Here is an 18,578-nt window from a genome sequence, read left to right as displayed (position 1 = left end):
TCTCTACAACCTAGAGGAGAGGGTGAGGATGGAGGTGGGGGGTAAGGGGATGTGGGGGGTGAGTACAGGACCACAGAGACAGAATTGATGTGGATGAGGGATAAACTGAGGGGAGGGAGCAGATAAGAGAAGGAAAAGTATGAAAACGGAGGATGTGTTGGAGCAGTGGGATGAAAAGTGGAGAGAAACAGCAGCATGGGCCAGTGATCACAAGGCAGCCCCCCCCCCCCCCCTCCGACTCCACACCGCCCACCCCCGATCTATTAGAGAGCCCTCCTCAGCTCTCTGCTCCACTCTCCTCATGACATCCCTCTCTAAAACCAACAGCCCTGCCGTCCCATTAGCCCTGCCAAGTGTAGCTGTACTGGAGTTATGAAAGGCCCAGAGGAGGTGGAGGTGGCGGTTGGTGGAGGTACACACTGCATTGTGCACGTGTGTGTGTGTGTGTGTGTGTGCGTGTGCAAAATGTGTGTGACAGGTATGAATGTGGATGCCTCAGCTGACAGCGCGGTGCCACCAGCACGTCCCTGCACCCCTCTCGCAGTGCAGGAAGCGGAGAAAAGGGGAGCCACCAAAGGCCTGACATTTAACAACCGACCAAGAGTGTTCACATTTAATCTCTAAATGTTAACGGCTATAATAGCCCCTCTTCAGTCGGTTAGTGGGGGACAAAGCTTTCGGCCCCTGGCCGCGAGAAGCCCCCACCTCCTCATTGATTTCTCGGGCGGAGCAGGAGGCTTAACTCTGACCTAATTACAGCTCGGGTGATAATGCTTATAAGTTATATTTATAGCTCGGCTAATTTTAGCTTCCACTGCTCAATCTTAAGTGAACGGCTGCTTGGAGACTTGAGCTTACAACATGGAATTACCCTGACAAAGGCTTAACCTACATCTCTCAGTGAAAGTCTCATTTTTATAATTAATGTCTGCTCCACTGCTCTTATGTTTAATAGAATTCAAACTACAGACTGTTTGTTAGAAGTGGAAGTCGGTTTCCAATTTCAAAGCCAATGCAGAAGTGCCTGAAACCTACTTTCATTGTGTTGACCAGCAGGGGGAGAATCCTCTGGTTTCAGAAAGAAGTCTTAAAGCTGTCCAGTACAGTTTGGGATGGTAAACCCTGATCTTGCTTGCTTGACAGCCAACTGTACCCTGACTTGGTAGGCGGGATGTAAGTTGGATGGTGATAGCCGCGTCAGCTGGTGTGACATCATACCATCATAGCAGCACGACACAGTGTAGCCTGCAAATAAATATAACGAAGAAGAAGAACGTGACAGAAACAAAGGGCCACAATGGAGGACGTCCAGCAGAGGTCTTAACCTTAAGATGCTCCCGCTGCTTCCTCTGCGGTGTATGAATGTGTAAGTATGGGATTAGTTACTTCTGATGGTCACTTTACGCAGCAGCCTCTACCATCAGTGTGTGAATGTGTAGGTTTGACCTGCAGTGTAAAAGGCTTTGAGCAGTCAGTATTTATGTAGACTAGAAAATAAAGAAACAAGCTCAAGTCCATTTACCATTTACATCATCAAGAGATTTAAAACATGACAGACTTATTCTGCACATTTGATACTACTTCGATAATACTGACTTTACTGCAAAGAGCTCGTAAAGTAAAACCCATTTTGAAAAGCAGCTATTAGAAAAAGGAAAGTCAATAAGGATCTGAAAATGTAATACAGAACTACTGCAGCATAGCATGAACTGCTCGCTGTCGATAATATAAGATGAAATACTTCCCAAGAGTCGATACTTGCAAACAAACAACAAGCAACAGTGTCTTTACAGATACCACAGACTTTCAGTTTGTCCTTTCTTATCTCTAGTGTCTGGTTTGACAACAGCGTGGTACGACATAATGTGCTGACTAAAAAGGAAAGGATGAATATGCAAAACCAAAGGTAACAAGACTGAAATAATGAGCTGTGTGGGACGTTTCTCTACGAGCCGTCTGAGCAACTGACATCCAGACCCTCATCATAATTTAACATCCATTTAATTTCAGTTCTTCACCACCAAAGCCATCAGACAAGCAAATCATGTTTTTCTCTCCAACTCCAGAGAGCAAGCCTTAAACACAAGTTTCTATAATGACTCCGTTAAAGCTGCAGTAATACTTTTTTTCTCCGACTGTTGAGAGGCAGGGACAGATTAAACATCACAAACCAGTCTTATATTTCTATATAGTAGATATACATAATCACAGTTACCATATTTACATATCAGGCAGACACAGGTTGTGTTGTCTATCTACCACTGCTTTTGTAACTGCTAAGGTCCGTCTCCTGCAGTGAGTCATAGAGCCCCGAGTTAAAATGTCCAACTTTACAGCTGCAGTTCCTCCAGTGTCCACTAGAGTCTGTCTCCTGCAGTGAGTCAGTCCACTGCTCCAAAGAACAAAGATAGTCCCCCAAATGGCAGAACTGGAGGAGTCATAATGTTACAAACACTTGACGTTACAGTGGCTGTTCACAGTCATGGTGGTCACAGACAAAGTTTACCATCTCCCCCTTGTGCATAACTCAAGAAATGGTCACATGCTACATACATGTTTATATCCTTGAGACCCTTTGCTTTTATCGATACCCTGAATGTAAAATATAAAAGTAAAAGCTGCCAAATATAAAATAATTCTTCATAATTTCCATTTTCATCTCTAGAATGAAGATTCGTATGAAAAATTGAAACAGAACGACTCACACTGTATTTCCACCAATGGGGATCAGTGAAGATATTCCCATCTCATTTAACCTTCGAGCAGGCCTGGTTCTACGAGGGTGCAAAATTATGCATTGCACCCTCAATCAGTGACTCAGATCGTGTTCATAACATCCATAATCTGATGGTCATGACAGGTGCACGTGACCCGTCTGTTCACCAGGGGCCAAATGCTGGACCCAGAACACCTACGCTGTTTTTCATGGCTGTTGCCGGTCACTGTAGCTGCACCCCCTTTGACCTCAGATGCACCCTAAGTCATTGAGCATCACTGACATCCATTTCAAAGTCAAGTTTGTGCCCGATTAATCTCCATAATGTAAATATCTGCTGTCGTTAGCTTTGTTTTCAAACCTCTGATTGCCGGTCAGTGTCGGACATGTAAACACTCTGTGGAGCTAAGTCAAAGGGTTATTTATTTTTAGTTTAAAAAAATGAAATCTGTGCACATATAAAATATAAATTAACCCCAAAATAAACTGTGCATTCAGCTGTGGGCATTGCGACATATTTCAGCGTCATAGAAGCAACAGAGGATGCAATGCATTCAGCAACTCTGCAGAAACAAAGGGGAGCAGTATATGGTGGAAAAACACCATCAACACTTCAACAAAGTACTGAAACATAAAAAAAAAAAATCATTGCACCACATCACTTCAGCACAACACTGCAGCATTATCAGCCAGTTTAGTGTTGGCACTAGAGGCCCTCTGTTTTAAGGAATGCCATTTCAGATATATACTTCCAATTCCAGTTTTTATGGGTTTGTAGTGCTGCTTTGTATACCTAAAGTCTGCAAAGACTGTTTATTGCACAAAGGCTGCATGTCAGATTATCTACAGCACACGTCTGCTAATGAGTAAAAACCAATTAACACACGTTTTGTGTCTGTAGAATTGAATAACAACGCTGATACTCTGATATCTTTCTGCATTCATAGATAACTCCGTTAATGAGAGGCACTCGAGCTACAGATTACAAAGTTCCTGTGTTCCTCAAGTGCAATAAAAATCCCAGTCCAGAGTGTTTCTATCCATACTGCTAGTAAGTATCACTCCTTATCTCATAACTCACAATCACCCCCGAGGCACCAGAGGCCAAGTAGTTACTGGACATGTCAGAGCCTCTCCACTTTGACAAATGTGGCCTGATCGTCACAGCAGGGACGGGAGAGGGCAGGAGGTCGAGATGGACTTCATAGCTAGCTCATTTTGAAATGTGATAGACAGTGAACCCAGCGCAGACAACTGTGACCTGGTGTGTTAAAAGGCAATAAGAGATCCATTTGATTGAAGTAGTGCTTCATGATGTTCTTACAGAGCTCGTCTGCGCTCTCACTACAAAGCCAAAGTGACTCCAAAGGTAATAATCTCCCCTGGAAATCAAAAAGTGCAACACTTTGGCATTTTCATCTGCTGTCACATCGGAGAATAATACGCCAATAAAAAAGTCATTTCTCTCAACAGATGATTGACATACCAACCGAGTCCTTTTGTTGAAAAGCAGACTTCCTTTGAGAGGAGGCGGAGGGCGAGGAAGAGGTAGAGGAGGAAGAGGAGGGTCCGTATATCTTCAGCAAGGATAAGCACAGATTTATCTGATGTCTTCTTAAAATAAAAGAAGTAACATCATCAAAACTGCCTTTATCCATGCCTCTATAGACCAGCCCTCCTCTCCACTGAGACGGACAGAGTCGAAGACCACGCACACCAAAGAGGTTAGCACATTCAGTTCAGTACACACAGAGAAAGCTTCAGTGAAACAGTTCAAAACATACATTTCAAAGGGCAGGATTTAGCACATACTGGAATGGGACCAGTTGGGTTTTTAAGGCACAACACAATGACAAAATATAAAATGTGGGCCAGCCATAACAAACATCAAGAGGTACAGAATATTCTCATTTACATACACTATGTCCCAATTTGGTTAGCTTTTCAATAATGAGGCCCAAACTGTCCTCAGAGGATGGACTTTTTAGTTGAAATAAACAAAATACATTTTAGAGCAGTTTGAATTTCCTCTGGAAGGCTAGCCCACATTACAACACCATTGATTGAAACAGGAACAGATAGGGGTGAAACGGAACATGGACATGTTTTTTTTTACCTTTAACTGTCTTGTATTGGCTTGTTTTTGGATTGCAGGGAGGATAAATCCCAAAGAGACAAAGTCTTAAACGAACAATTAATCACTGTTAGTCAGTTAGGCATATTTGGATGAGTTTGTTTACATTAGGTTACTGCCCTTTGTGATGTCATGAAGGGAAAATCTCCAAACGGCCTGTTTGAGCACACATTTTCAGAAAACTGGAGCAGGCAAAAGACGGAGAGGGTGGACTTTTCTCATCATTGAGGGGTTTGTAGACAGACAAGAGACAAATATTAGTGTTAGAGGAACATGGTGAAGTGGATTTTGCATAATATGTGACCTTTAAAAACTGAGCTTTAAATAACTCTGTGGAAATGTGGACAAGCTTTACACAACTATAACAAATGTTGTACTTCTGTAGTACTGGGCTAGAATTCGTTAATATGTTGTTTAACTTAATTTCTACTAAACCAGGAATTATCCACAGCCCGAGCAGTACAGAGACCTTCGGAACTATACAGAGGCGTACTTGACTGTATTTTTACATTTCTGTCTGAGTACAAAATAAACATTAGAGGTCAAATGCGTCCATTAGTGACTTTTAGATGTGATGTCAGCGTATGTTTTGATTTTGAAAAGATAGATCCAAGCTTGTTTTTTTTTTTTTACTTGCTTCTAGAGCTGCACTGTGAAAGTGGAATATTTGAATCTTAAGTAGAGAAGAGCGAGAGTCCACCTGTGTTTTATCAGTCAAATGTTTGAACTTCTGTTTCTTAGAGAGGAACGCATGAGCGAGTGTAACATGAAGAAACCTTTTCAATACGAGTCTCAAAATGACCTTGTAGTGATGAAGGACTTCTTGGGAGCAGAATTATCCATAGTTTTCTCCTTCTCTTCAAATTAACTGAAATTTGAACGGCTAAAATACCTGAACACCTGAACCTGAATGAAGCGTGCAAATTCAGATGCACACAAAGGAAATGGAATTAGGAAGACTGAAAAACTTGAGGGCATTGTACAGTTTAAATTAAGGAAATCCAGCGTATTTCTTTCAGTTTTATGCCAATGCTAATGCTAATGACCTGCTTGTTGTTGCTCCATACATCAAATACAAGAGTGGTTCTACCTTTACATCCAACTCTCAGAAAACAAAGGAAGTGAGTGTTATGGGTGTAAGTGTAGATTAATTTTAAACATCTGCTTTCTAGTCTCAATACACATGCTTGTTGTACCGTTTCACCCCTAGAACCAGAACACACAGACCAAAGTACACACATGTACTCATCACACAGACAGGAGAGCTAAAGGTCAAAGGGGAGAATGCACAGGTTAGGGTAATAGAGAGGTTAACAGGAAGGCACTGCACTACAATGAACACTGCAGGTATAAGCTGCGTCCAAACACTGATCAGACACCACTTTGGATAGATTAGAATTCATCTTTGGTTGGTTTGTGAACAGCAAGTGTTTAGAGGCAACTTTGACCCTTCTAAGAAAGAACAGCCATCCCTACCATGGTGACTCTGGGAGCGGACCGGCCAATGTTTTTCTCCTGGAAAACAGAACCGAGTGGTTATTTAATACATTTAGCCTGTGTGTGTGAAAATAAGACAGAACAGAGAGTCACATTTGAACAGAAAATAACAAAAAGGAATAAATTCTCATCACACACAGTCTTATTTTCTGAATAAAAAATCTTTCAGCATCAGAGTGTTGCCCTCACGTTACAGTAATACCCACGTGCTGCGCCTTTATGCTGACGACATCCTTTTATATCTCTCAGTACAATCTATCAATGACAGATATCGCTTCACATATTTCTTTTCTTTCTGATAAAGATTTTTCTTCATCTCAAACAAAACATCTTGTTAAAATAATGAGTAGTTTCTTTATCCATTAATCTGCAGATTATTTTATGATTAATTGATTCTTCGTTTATTGGAATAAATGAGAGTAAGCTGTAGAAAATGTCCCTGAACACAAAGAGACATTTTCAAATAGCTCCTTTTGTCAACACAACACTTCAAAGAAATACATTTTTTTAATTACAACATGATAAAATGCAGAAAATGAGGAAATCACAACAGCCGTCAGTGTTTATCAAATATTTTTGGATTAATTTTCTTTCAATGGATTTAGCGATTAATTCCTGCAGCTTTACTGGAAATCAAAACAATTTCAGTGCTTGGATATTGATTGTGTTACATTTTATCTTCTCATAAACTAGTGGCTGATGTTTCCTGACACCATCACAGCACGACAAACAGCTTCAAGTCACCTGTCTCGGTCTTTCTCACCCAGATACACACATATATATATATACAGACACACACACAAAAAAAGCATACAATGCCATGAAGTGTGGGAGAAGACAAAGAGGAGTTGGAGTTTTGAGATTGGGGTAGAAGGAGGAGGAGAGGATAATGAGAAGAAGGGAGGAGGTGTGAGAAGTCGCTGTTGTTCCCGCACCCTGACACCGTGGGGCTCCAGCCATGCAGCACTTTGATCCATCACTATCGATTTACCCTCAGCTTCTCACCGCCGCTGCCTCCCACACACCAACACACAGCAACAGGGACGCTCTGAACAATCTGCACAGCAGGGCTGACCTTAAACCCAGTAACCAAATGAACCTACACAGTCCAGATTACACTTGTGATAAGAGGTGGGAGCACTGCTGTAGGTTCACGGATGAACATGAGTTGCAGATTTTTCCACATGAGCACACAGAATGTCTCCATGGAAACCTCTGTGTTAAGAAGTATGTACACTTAAGTAGAGATGTGCTGTTTTCATTACTTGAGTTCTGGCAGTGTGAGGCACACTCTTTACCTTGCTATATTCAATCTGATCCCCGTTTCCTTTACTGCAAAGCCCATTTAAATCAAAGCACGGATACTTTAAGAACCTGGATATGTAGTCTTTAATATTTATTGTACAGTAATGTAAGGCTATAGAACATCTGAGAGAGGAAAAAGCACTTCACTGTTATTTAAAGTTAAAATCAGGCTACAAGCTGCGTCAAATAATGTGAAATGTCCACGATTTGGTGTAAGAATACAGGAACATACGTGTTTATCATGCATTCTGTTGCTGTGCATAAAGTGCAGTTCAAATAAAAATTGCAATCAAAAACCAATGATGTTGGTTGAGCTTCCTTCTTATTGATCAGAATCTCCTGATGCACCTGCTTTGATGTGCTACAGTCTTTTCCCCTCATGAGGTGAAACCTGTACTCATGGCTCCTCAGAGAAACAGAAGCGGCTCTGACATTAACCTCTTCCTGGAGGACGTTGGGCTGGAGATTCCTGGGAGATAACCTTGAGCGTTATTCCAGTCAATAACTTATCGATGGCTTGATAAATCCATCGGACATGTAATGCAAGGCCGGCCTATTGATGGCTGTGGAGAGTTTTTCCCAGCGGACTCACTCTGTCATCTCCTGCATCCTTTGTTGGGATCTGATGGCATGTTTCTGCTGAGGGGGGGAGGGTGAACATGGCGCTCATGTGTTCCTGTAACATGGGACACCGTGCACCCAATGAACTCGACTTCACATGTAATATAGACGCACTATGACACCTGAGCCTTTGTTTGCATCTTAACACTCTCTCAGCCTCTTGGGATTGTTAAAAACTGATGAGCATAAAACATTTTACCATTAAACATCCTTATAACACATGTACATAATAAAATAATCCATAATAGAGCAATGATAAAGTAGGGCACCAAGTTCTTAATGCTATGTATTGAAGGGGTGTTAAAAGGTTAGACAAAGTGCCATGTGCAGCATGAGGTAGCAGGCTAACGTTAAACGGCCTGACTGATTAAGATATTCCATTTTGAATAAAAACAACAATCACAGATTGAACTCATTTAGGGTCCTGGTTTGACCAGGACCGCCCTGTTTTCAAGCTTGGTGTCCTGAGTCCCCACAAATATCTATAAAACACTAACATGTCCTGGTTTTGAACAGTCCCTGTCCCGGTTTACACCAACCAAAACAATACACCAAGCTACACTGATTTGTCTGTATGTGTCAATCGATGTTGTTGCCAAGACTGTTTCTGTTTAAACCAATAGAGAAACATCACTAATGCACCATGCGTCAAAGTTCATCACTGATTTGTCTCTACATGTGTCAATTAATCTCGGGGCTGCAGCTTTTCCTTAGCTCGCTTAGCTTATCATACTGACAGGACCTACTGCGTAACGACCGGGAGGCTAGCTGTCATGCCAAAAAAGGAAGTCAATGTTTCCCAAACGGCTCCAGAAGAGTTACAGCTTCCTTTGAAAAGTACAAGCCAATGAATATGCTGCGTTTTGTTCCCACTGCAAGTGTCCATTTTCAGTCACCCACAGTGGAAATGCGGATATATCCGTATTACAACTAACAAACACAAACAGTTGGTGCAGGCTGGAAGTTGCTTTGTGACCATCTACTTTAACGAGACAAACGTCAGAGAGACGACCATCTTAAATGAGCTGCTCACGAGCAAACCTACGAGAGTGTGCAGGTCATTGATACATGTGAGTTTGGAGGTTTGAAAATACGGTCAACCTAAACTACTGTAAAACTGTTACATATTTCTGTGCAAAATGAAGGCTGCAAACAATTCAACTAAACTAAAAAACATGTAGTTCGTCCTTTCTTCTAATCTATTCTACAGATTTCTACTCCTCAGTGAGTCGTTTGCTTTCTTGGAAATGTAATGGTACAAACTGTACAAACATGTCTCAGTGACTTCCCCGTTGGTTTCTGAAGATGCGTTCTGAAGCCAAACGATGGCAGACGCCATGTTGGAAATGCTGACTACCTTATCTATCTAACAGGCAAAGAGGTGGAGCTGAGGCTGGCCTTAAGCCTCCTGACAAACAACTACAGGTCCACCTGTCAATCAACTCAACCACACCCCTCATTATTCAAACTTATCCAAATATTTTAGCTTTAATATCTGGAGTTTGCTTCCTGGGTAGAACATGCATGAGCTTTTTAATATTTGTTATCTGTTCTCTCCTCTTTCCTATCCTTAAATCAAGTTTCCTTCATTTTACTTTTTTCATTGCATGAGTATAATAAAGTCCCATGTACTCATATCTCATTGTTTCAGGTTGATGCTTACATGCTTTCTAAATATGTGTGACATATCAAACTAAAACTGTCTTTAAGTGTGAATGTAAAAGTATCAAACATACATTTAACAAGGTCTCAGACCTTATCCATTAAGGTAGGGGAGTCACAATCTTCTTTACAGAGTAGTGTACTTAGGTGTCACTACCACTGCTGAGCACAGAAACATGTCTACATATGAGGACAGAGGTTTATCAGAATGAGGTAGGAGGTAGCGTTGTAGTCAAGACTACACTAACCGAGACAAAGACATATCTGAGACCAGAGTGCTCCGAGGCCGAGACAAGATTTTGAGTACTACAACACTAGTAGAAGGTGCAGAAAATGTACAAATGTGATGTCCCTGTATGAGGACACAGAGTCACAGCTCTCAGGAGAATCTGAAGCCGTGTTAAACTTTCAGCTTTATTTGTCCCAGAATGTATTTTTCGCTCCTTTGCTCGTGCTTCTGCAGGTAATTCATGTGTTTGTGACCCTGCTATATGAGCTGAGGAACACCAAGCACATCCGTTTACAGGCCTGAGTTCTCCTGCAAGGTTATTCAGAACCAAAATATGACAAGAAACCTTGGAGCCCACAGCACAGGTTACAGTTCTCCTGACTCGACATTATGCGCTGTATTTATGATGTGTGCACCGTTTTTAGTCAACAGGTTGAAGAGAGAGCTGCAGGAAGATTCAGCTCGTCCCCTCAGCGATGCACGAGCAAACAGTCGTCTCAGTTCACAGCACGTTCATGGAAACGTGCTGTGAACTGAGACGATGTTGAATTAGGAAGGCTGTAATGCAAAGAGAGGAGATAAATGTAAAGCTTTTACTCCGGGCAGGAATGCAAATCATTCTGTTTTAAATTATAAAATTATTATTATTATTCTTCCAATAAGAGAATCCTATCCTGAGTCTGATCCTGGTTCTGATCACCTTCAGGATCTGGTGTTTACCTGGACTCAGAGAAAGCTGGTTCTTCATATCCCCTTATACATGATGAGTACTCGTATCCTGCTTTATGATTTCTGCATCTGATTCGTGCAGGCGCCTGTGATGTTTATTTTTGACAAACACTAACCAAGTAGTAATGTCTCCAAACTCTGCTCCACCGAACGTGTTGGTAAACCGGAGACCTGCAACCTGTTCACCACAGACTTGAATAGGTCAGCCTGTCCATGCTTCCTCACATCTGAACTTCATATTATTTCATTCCTTCATTGCCAAAAGACAAAACTCAGTTTCTTTGTTGCTCTCGTTGCCGCCATGTTTGTTTTGCTGATACTTCACTTGGCTGAGCCTGCGCAGGTGGTCGGCATCATTCGGAAACCGGGGTAAGGCGTAAACATGCCACAGTATCTTGTTCTTGTTTCTTAAAATCAGGATATGATGTTCACAACATTCACAACACAAAAACCGGATACTTAAAAATCTCAGGTCAAAACTGGGACACTCGAGTCCATGCAAACACACTCACTCAAATGATTTACACTTAACGCACGACCCGTCGAATTAGACATTGTAGTGAGATTAAATCCTGCAGTTCAAGTGTTCAGAGTAACTGTAAAGGGATTAAACGTATGAAATGATACTTGCGAAGCTGAGCTGTTTGAGGCAGGAGAGGAGTTGGCGGCTCAGCACTAAACTGCATCGGTTATGCTGCTTAACTGGAATACAGTCAACGTCTACACCTACAGACAGGCAGCAGCAGTGATGGTGGCTGGAGGAGGCAGAGAGGCCTGACTTTCTGCTGCAGCATCACCGTGCACCGAGGAGACCCCCCCTCAGAGACCTCCCCCCGCCTCTTAGAGCGAATCTTCCTGCCAGCATGCTGACCATCATCTCTTAACAACGTTTGGTCATATTCTCGGCCCAAGATAACTCTTGTACAAGAGGCTCAGCTGCATTTTCAGCCACCTGAGCCGGCCCTGACACATCAGCAGGGCTTCATCCTGAGAGCAATGATGGATGATGGACTCGGCCCGCCAAAATGTCAGCCGCAGACGTGTTGTGTGTTCAGAATACACACGGAGCCAAGAAGAGAAATAGCCAGAGGGACTGAAGAACACTTTTTTTAAAAGCATGCAGCACCTTATATGTTGCCACCTTGTTTTTTTTAGCAGTATATAATCTAAAAGGAATACAGAAGTCTGAACTCTTAAGATCCTGACGGTGAGTCTCACTGATAATTATGTACATTTCAGTGAGGGTAAATGCAAACAGTGACTCCAGGGGCTGCTGCCATGCTGTGATGTATGCTGTAATAAAACTAAATGTGTTTTTTATGACTGTAGGACTTCAGATACTCTATTATTTCATATGAGCGCATTGTGTGGCGTGTGTGCAGAATCTCATAAACCATGTTTGCTAATGGTGCTGCTGATGCAAGAGCCTGGAAGCTGCATTCAAACAAACTGATCATTAACTCATTGTCACAAATGTTTCATTGTAAAGAGATGACTCTGAGCTCTCAGGCTGACGAGCACATGGCACACTGTTAACTGCTAAATGTTAAAGGGGACATATTATGAAAAATCCACTTTTACAGTGTTTTTGAACATTAATATTTGGGTAACCTGAGTGTCTACTGACCCACAACATGTGAAATAAACCCATCTAGTTCTTTGTTTGTGGTCTGCATAAGTCTTACAACACAGAGAAAAATGCTCTGTTTCAAATGTGCTCTCCTTGTGATGTCACAGTGGGATTCTGGTAAAAAAAATCCCCTCCCCTCCCCTGGTATCTACACCCATGGACTCCACCTCCAGCCTAGAACAAAACTTTTACGCAGGTCCACCATTGTTATTCTCGCTACAGAGGAGTGATGTCTACCAGGAAAATTCAGGGGGGGGGGCTCGTTACATTTAAAGAGACAGACATACCAAAACGGAGCGTTCTGGTTCATTGTGGAAATAAAACAACAGGGAAACTGAACTCAAGAATTACTCTTATTTTGGAAAATACTCCAAACATCACTGTGCTGTTGAAATCAAACATTAAGCTTGATCATATGTTTATTTCTAATCATCAGTTTTCAGTGAGGCCTGAGAGATTTTGAAATGTGGACATTTCATAAACTTATTGTTTAAAAAAAAAAAACCCTGACCTTTAAGTATTAACTTTAGCATTTTGATAAGTTTTGATTTCCAAAATGTGCATTTTCTTTCTCATCTGCCTCTCAGGTTTCTGTTTTCTTAATTTCTTAATCAACACCTCACTGAGTGAGGACACAGCACAGGTTTCATGCTCCGCTAATCACGCTACATTAGCATATTAACAAATCAACTGGCACGAACGAGAGCTTCTCTCTGTACCTGTGGCAAAACACCGGGTGTAATATTATTATGCAGCGTACTGAATGTGTGATTGGTTTTCACACACCCCCAACCCTAACCCTACACACACACACGCGCACACGCACACACACACACACACTGCACGGCCCCCCCTGCTGGGAGTGTTGGATTGCTATCAGGCCCTGAGAAAGCTGCTTACATAACCACGCTGCCAGCAGCACCAGCCCACGTCAGGCTCCATATTAGATGATAGCATCTTTAATGGCTCTTTGACAATGTTACATCTCACTCGCAGTTTACGGAGACAAGGCCTTTCATGTGTGTGAGTGTGTGTGTGTGTGTGCGCGTGAGAGAAAGAGGCTGTCCGACTGCTGTTTTGTACAATAAGACGTCGTGTAATGAAAAGGAATCAAAGGCATGATGTTGTCGTCATTTCATGGAGAAGCACCAAAGCTGTTTGTCCAATTTTAAGAGCAAAAAATAGTTATGATTCATTTGTGGAGCAGCTCGTGCGATTGTTTAAGACACGTTCTCGGGGGCTTGGAAATAACGACGTGAAATATTCATGCTGAACTGGTTCAGGGTTTTGGGACTGCAGAGCATGAAAGCCGGTCGTGACGTGATTAACAAGAGAAGAGTACAAAGTTGCCAGAGTTTACCGGTCTTGCAGGGGAGTAAAAAAAGCTTTCTTCATTAACTCTCCATCTCGTACAGCAATCCCCCAAGCTCAGATAGAGCGGGCCGAGCGAGCAAGGGGAAGATTAAGAGAGGGAGAGCAAGAGCACAGATTCGATAAAGAAGGGGAGAGTCTTATTTCAGTGCTTCACACACTGCTGGATGATCAAAGTAGAAAATGCTGTTTTAATTCCAAGAATCATATCTCATCTCCTGTCCACAAGCTCATTATAGAGAATTATGCTGCAGGACAGAGAGGAGAGAGAGGGGAGGAGGAGATGCAGACGAGGAGCATGGAATAAACCCCAAAATCCTGCTGGTGTACTACGCTGTTCTTAATTCTCTCTGACACACTGCAAACCTTACATGACCCATTTTAAATGTCGGAAACGGGTAACTATGACCTTTGCTTTAACTCTGAGGCATGAACCTGCGTGTGGCCATCTTGAAATATAACCTCATTTAACACAGACATTGTTCACGTAGGTTAGTAGGAGTAAGCAGCTTCCTCAACCATCTCATGCCTTTATTGATTAAGTCAAGGTTTATCTGTGTTATGTCCCAATAACTCCAAAGCCACATCACGAGGAGACATTCTGCATTAAAAAGCAGCTGTTTCTCAGGTGACCATATTTTCAAACCTTTTCAGGACCCTATATGTGTGCAGGACACACACGTTCATGCACGAGCAAATGTACACACCATAGAAGTTTTCTTTAGAATGACGGGACAGTTATTCAGCTCTCTGAGCACCCGCTGAGCACACCTTTCAACGCCATGAATCTAGAGTATCTGTTGCCAGGTAATTAATGAAAGAACAGAGCACGCCTCCTGGAGCTCTTGAGACTTAAGAGACTTTCTCTTCAACTGCTGAAGCTAGATTTTAGCATTCCTGCTGGTTCTGTCACTGCAAGTGCTGCAAGCTTCACGGAGTATGACGCTTGCTTTTCTCCCACTGGATTAGCAACAGCCTTGGCAATGACACACAGAAAGAAAAAAAATCAGTGTTGAATTGAGATGCAGGGTGTAATATGTATGTTGGAGTTGTCCATGCACGCACACGCACACACACACACACACACACACACACACACACACACACACACACACACACACACACACACACACACACACACAAATACAAGCTCACTAGAATCTTCATCCTAACAAATATTCTCCGTCAGCTGCAGACATTTCCTGCCAACGTTTCTCTTGTTCATATCTCTGGTGATCCGAGGGGGGACACACATCAACAGTTTGCAGTATCAGGTAAAAAAGCCCTGGAGTCTGGTAGCCGCCTTGTGGCTCTCCTCTCAGTGTGTGTGAGTGTGTGTGAGTGTGCTGTGGTACGACGAACATTTCAAACATGTCAGAAATTCATCCCACAGGTCTGGAGCTGCTGATCGGCCTGTAATCGGCTCTCTGATTAATCAAAGCTTAGGGGTCATTGGATAACCACAGTTGGTTCTAGGACTGCATTATGGCCTATGCGTTCTACCTGTTTTCCAGTAAAAAGGACTTCAGTGAATACTGAAGTCGAGGTATCCTAAGCCGTACAGCAAATGTTTTTTCTATCAGGTGAAATATTTAATAAGTTGGACTGACCATGATCAACCTCTGTAGAGCTCTGAAAGCAAAGTGTGCTGAAAACAGGAACTTGTTAGAGTCTCTCTGATACTCGTTGGGACCTGGGACCACCAGCTTGAAACAGATCCCAGACGAACCTGAATGTTTGGACCCATTTACTGTATTAACCATTAACAGATAACAGCGTGTAGCCGAGGTGACGACATGCAAGGCTGCAGAGAAAAGCTTAATGGTTGCACAGCCTCCAGCTTCAAACAAAACCCAATTTAATCCATTATAATTACTCTTATAATTACCTGAGTAAATCAACACAAAGGTGGCTCTGTGATGGAGGAATAATGTGCATCACCAGCAGTCATATCACGCAGGATATGCTAATATTTATGCTAATATTTGGTACCATGGATTACTGCCTCGCACGATCTCCAAAGAAAACATCAGCCCTCCTCTGTAATGACTGTATCCACACCTACAGCGTTTAGTGCATCGTAAACGAGTGTGAATGAACGAACAGCGCTAATTATACCAAGTGTAATGGATTAGTTTGTGTCGAGTTTAAAGCTCCTGGCTGACTGAGGCCACAGCTTCACCAGCTGATGTTTCAATTCCACAATCACAATAAAAGCAATCCTCCGAAGGAGATGAGCGGCCGCAGGATGACACCTGATGTCAGTCTGTAGCGGGAGAAGCGTCGAGGCGTGACCGGCCTGCCAGTCCTGCAGCTCCACACGGATACCTGCACACATCCCTCCATACGTCCCTCCTCCTGCTGCTGCAGCACAATCAGCCTCAGCAGGGGCTCCGCTCATTACAGCCAGTTAATTCTAAACTCATTAACAATGGAGCCGTAACAATACTGTAGCGCGCACAAAAGAGGAAGGTGTGGGTGGACTGCCTTCACGCACGAGGAGAAAAAATGAATGTTTTCATAATCAACTGCCAGTCATTAACTAAGATAAAGCCTGCTTTATGTCTGCATAGGGGACTGCAGCCCACAGTTGCAATTTAATTACCATTTTGCTGGAGTTTTACAAAAGAAACATAAGTATGCAGTGTCATGACTACAGAGGATTGGCTTCATGAATAGAAATGTGTTTCTACAAAAGACAGAGGAGCGACTTGAATTAAAGCCCTGACACATTCATTGAAAGTTGCGTTTTTTTCCCCGTCTCCTCTGGCCTGCTGCTTCAAGAAGGAATCAAAAAGACAAAAGAACTGGATGAATATTAACCAGTCGCCTCCGTACTGGGAGGAAATCTCCCCGACCTTTCATGCCCTGCAGGATTTCTTTTTCTTCCCCCCACTTCCTTTTTGTTCGCCTTTTAGTAATTTTTCAATTACACCGAGCTAAAAAGCCGACTTTTTTTTTTTGAGCATTAATAAGTGAAATGTAATCTTCAGAGTGGTGTTTGTGTCTGTGACAGCAGCAACAACACACAGCACGCAGCACCAAGCTGACAACACTTGACGAGGTGTGCACATTGTGCCTCAGGAGCGAGGTGTGAGCGAGACAAATCTGAATATTGATTGAGTCCATTTAATCCACCTCTGTGTCTATTGATATGTCAATCATCCTGCTAAATCTAGTAAAGCGTATCAGTCCCGAGCTGCACGGCGGCCCAAGGACACGGCTCCTTTCTGTCATGTTTTAATTGCTGTTGGCACCGGGCGCCGTGACTCATGGTAATGACTTAATGAAGTCATTGAGATTTAGTGAGCAGCCACGGGCTACGGACTTCCTGCCGAGAATAGTGCACCATTCAATATGGCTTTATTAACATTTCAGAAAAGTGCCACGAGTCACATCGGATACACTGATCATAGAAATAGTGATTAATTTCATGGCCTGCCAGATCAGACTGGAGGAAGCTGGCTGGGAGGAATTTGATGGCACCGTGTGTTGGGATTTTAATATTTCATGATTTGATCTCACGGGGAAATAATCCTTTCCTCTTTCTGCTGTTTTAAATTTCTCTCACACGCTCGTCTATGAACGTTATGAAGTGGCAAAGAACACAATTAGCACTCATTGGAAGCCTTTCTCTCGTATTGTTTTCAAACACGAAGTCGGTCTAATGAAGCGTTTTAGCTCCAGCCTCATCTTCATCTTGTTTCAGTGCTGATAGAGAATCTCAGATCAGCTGAGCGCTGGTTTACAGCTGCAGAAAGAAGCCAACATACACAGATTTAATCTCAATAAACAGGTCAAAAGAATGCTGAAATAACGTTGAGTACATATCCATTCAACGATGTTTAAGATTTGTTTTATTTGTCATTCTTCTTTTGTTTCTGCACAAAAAAGACCCCAGCAGTGAAACAGAAAAACAACAAATGTATAAATATATTTAACGCGACTTCCCTTAAAAACAAACGTCTAAACCACAGACTGTAAATATTAAAGGATGAAGCCTGAGTGACTGTGGAGGCTCATCGGCAGGAGCCGCCATGCTGGAAATGCTGTCTCAGTCTAACTTTCAGTCAACCTAACGACAGGCTGAGAGCTGGAGCTGAGGCAGGTTTTAAAACTCCTGACAAACCGTTACACGGCGCCCGCCTGCCAATCATGTCTGCTACACGCCTAACTATGGTAGCACGTATCGTTCATAAAAACAAAACAGAGACTTTAGTTAAAAAAAAAATCACCCCCCTGTACAGTGTGTGCTAGTGATGACAATAACTAATCAGACCTATTTGGTTTTTGAACCAGGCTGTAAACATGTTAATTTATGTTGTAAAAAATGATTTTTTTTGCACTTCATTATTGGCTTCATTTTTCAAGACTGGAGGTTGCTGCTTGGTCTACATAAAAAATAAAATATGACTTGGAGAGGCCGCCGCATGTCAATCATGCCTCCCTCTAAAATTTTAATTGCTTCTGATCTGATCTCAGAACATGGACAGAATTTAAACCCTGAAAGGTTCTGGTGAGGGGCGCAGAGGGCCTAGCGGTTAGGTTGCGCCCCATGTATGGAGGCTACAATCCTCAAAACGGGCGGTCCGGGTTCAAGTCTGATGTGTTGCTCCTTTTCTGCATGTGTGTCTCTCTCTCCCCCCCGTCTTCAGACTCTTTTCACTGTCATATCAAATACAAA

At 42.5% G+C, this 18,578-nt stretch overlaps 1 protein-coding gene across 10 annotated transcripts in view; it reads right to left on the bottom strand.

Moving 5' to 3' along the window:
• LOC132955353 (protein shisa-6) overlaps positions 1–18,578 on the bottom strand; it is an 83,714-nt gene that overhangs the window by 23,922 nt on the left and 41,214 nt on the right. For 6 of the 10 annotated variants that reach the window (XM_061028185.1, XM_061028186.1, XM_061028188.1 and 3 more), the window contains exon 5: positions 6,327–6,365. The exons of the other annotated variants lie outside the window; for them this stretch is intronic. In XM_061028185.1, coding sequence (XP_060884168.1) covers positions 6,327–6,365 — 39 coding nt within the window. The remainder of the gene's footprint in view (positions 1–6,326; positions 6,366–18,578) is intronic. 10 annotated transcript variants of the gene reach the window in all.

The sequence above is a fragment of the Labrus mixtus genome, chromosome 21, assembly GCF_963584025.1.
Source record: "Labrus mixtus chromosome 21, fLabMix1.1, whole genome shotgun sequence".
NCBI classification, from domain to species: domain Eukaryota; kingdom Metazoa; phylum Chordata; class Actinopteri; order Labriformes; family Labridae; genus Labrus; species Labrus mixtus.
The sequence above is the reverse complement of the archived record's forward strand: the minus strand, read 5'-3'. Positions and strand labels throughout refer to the sequence as shown.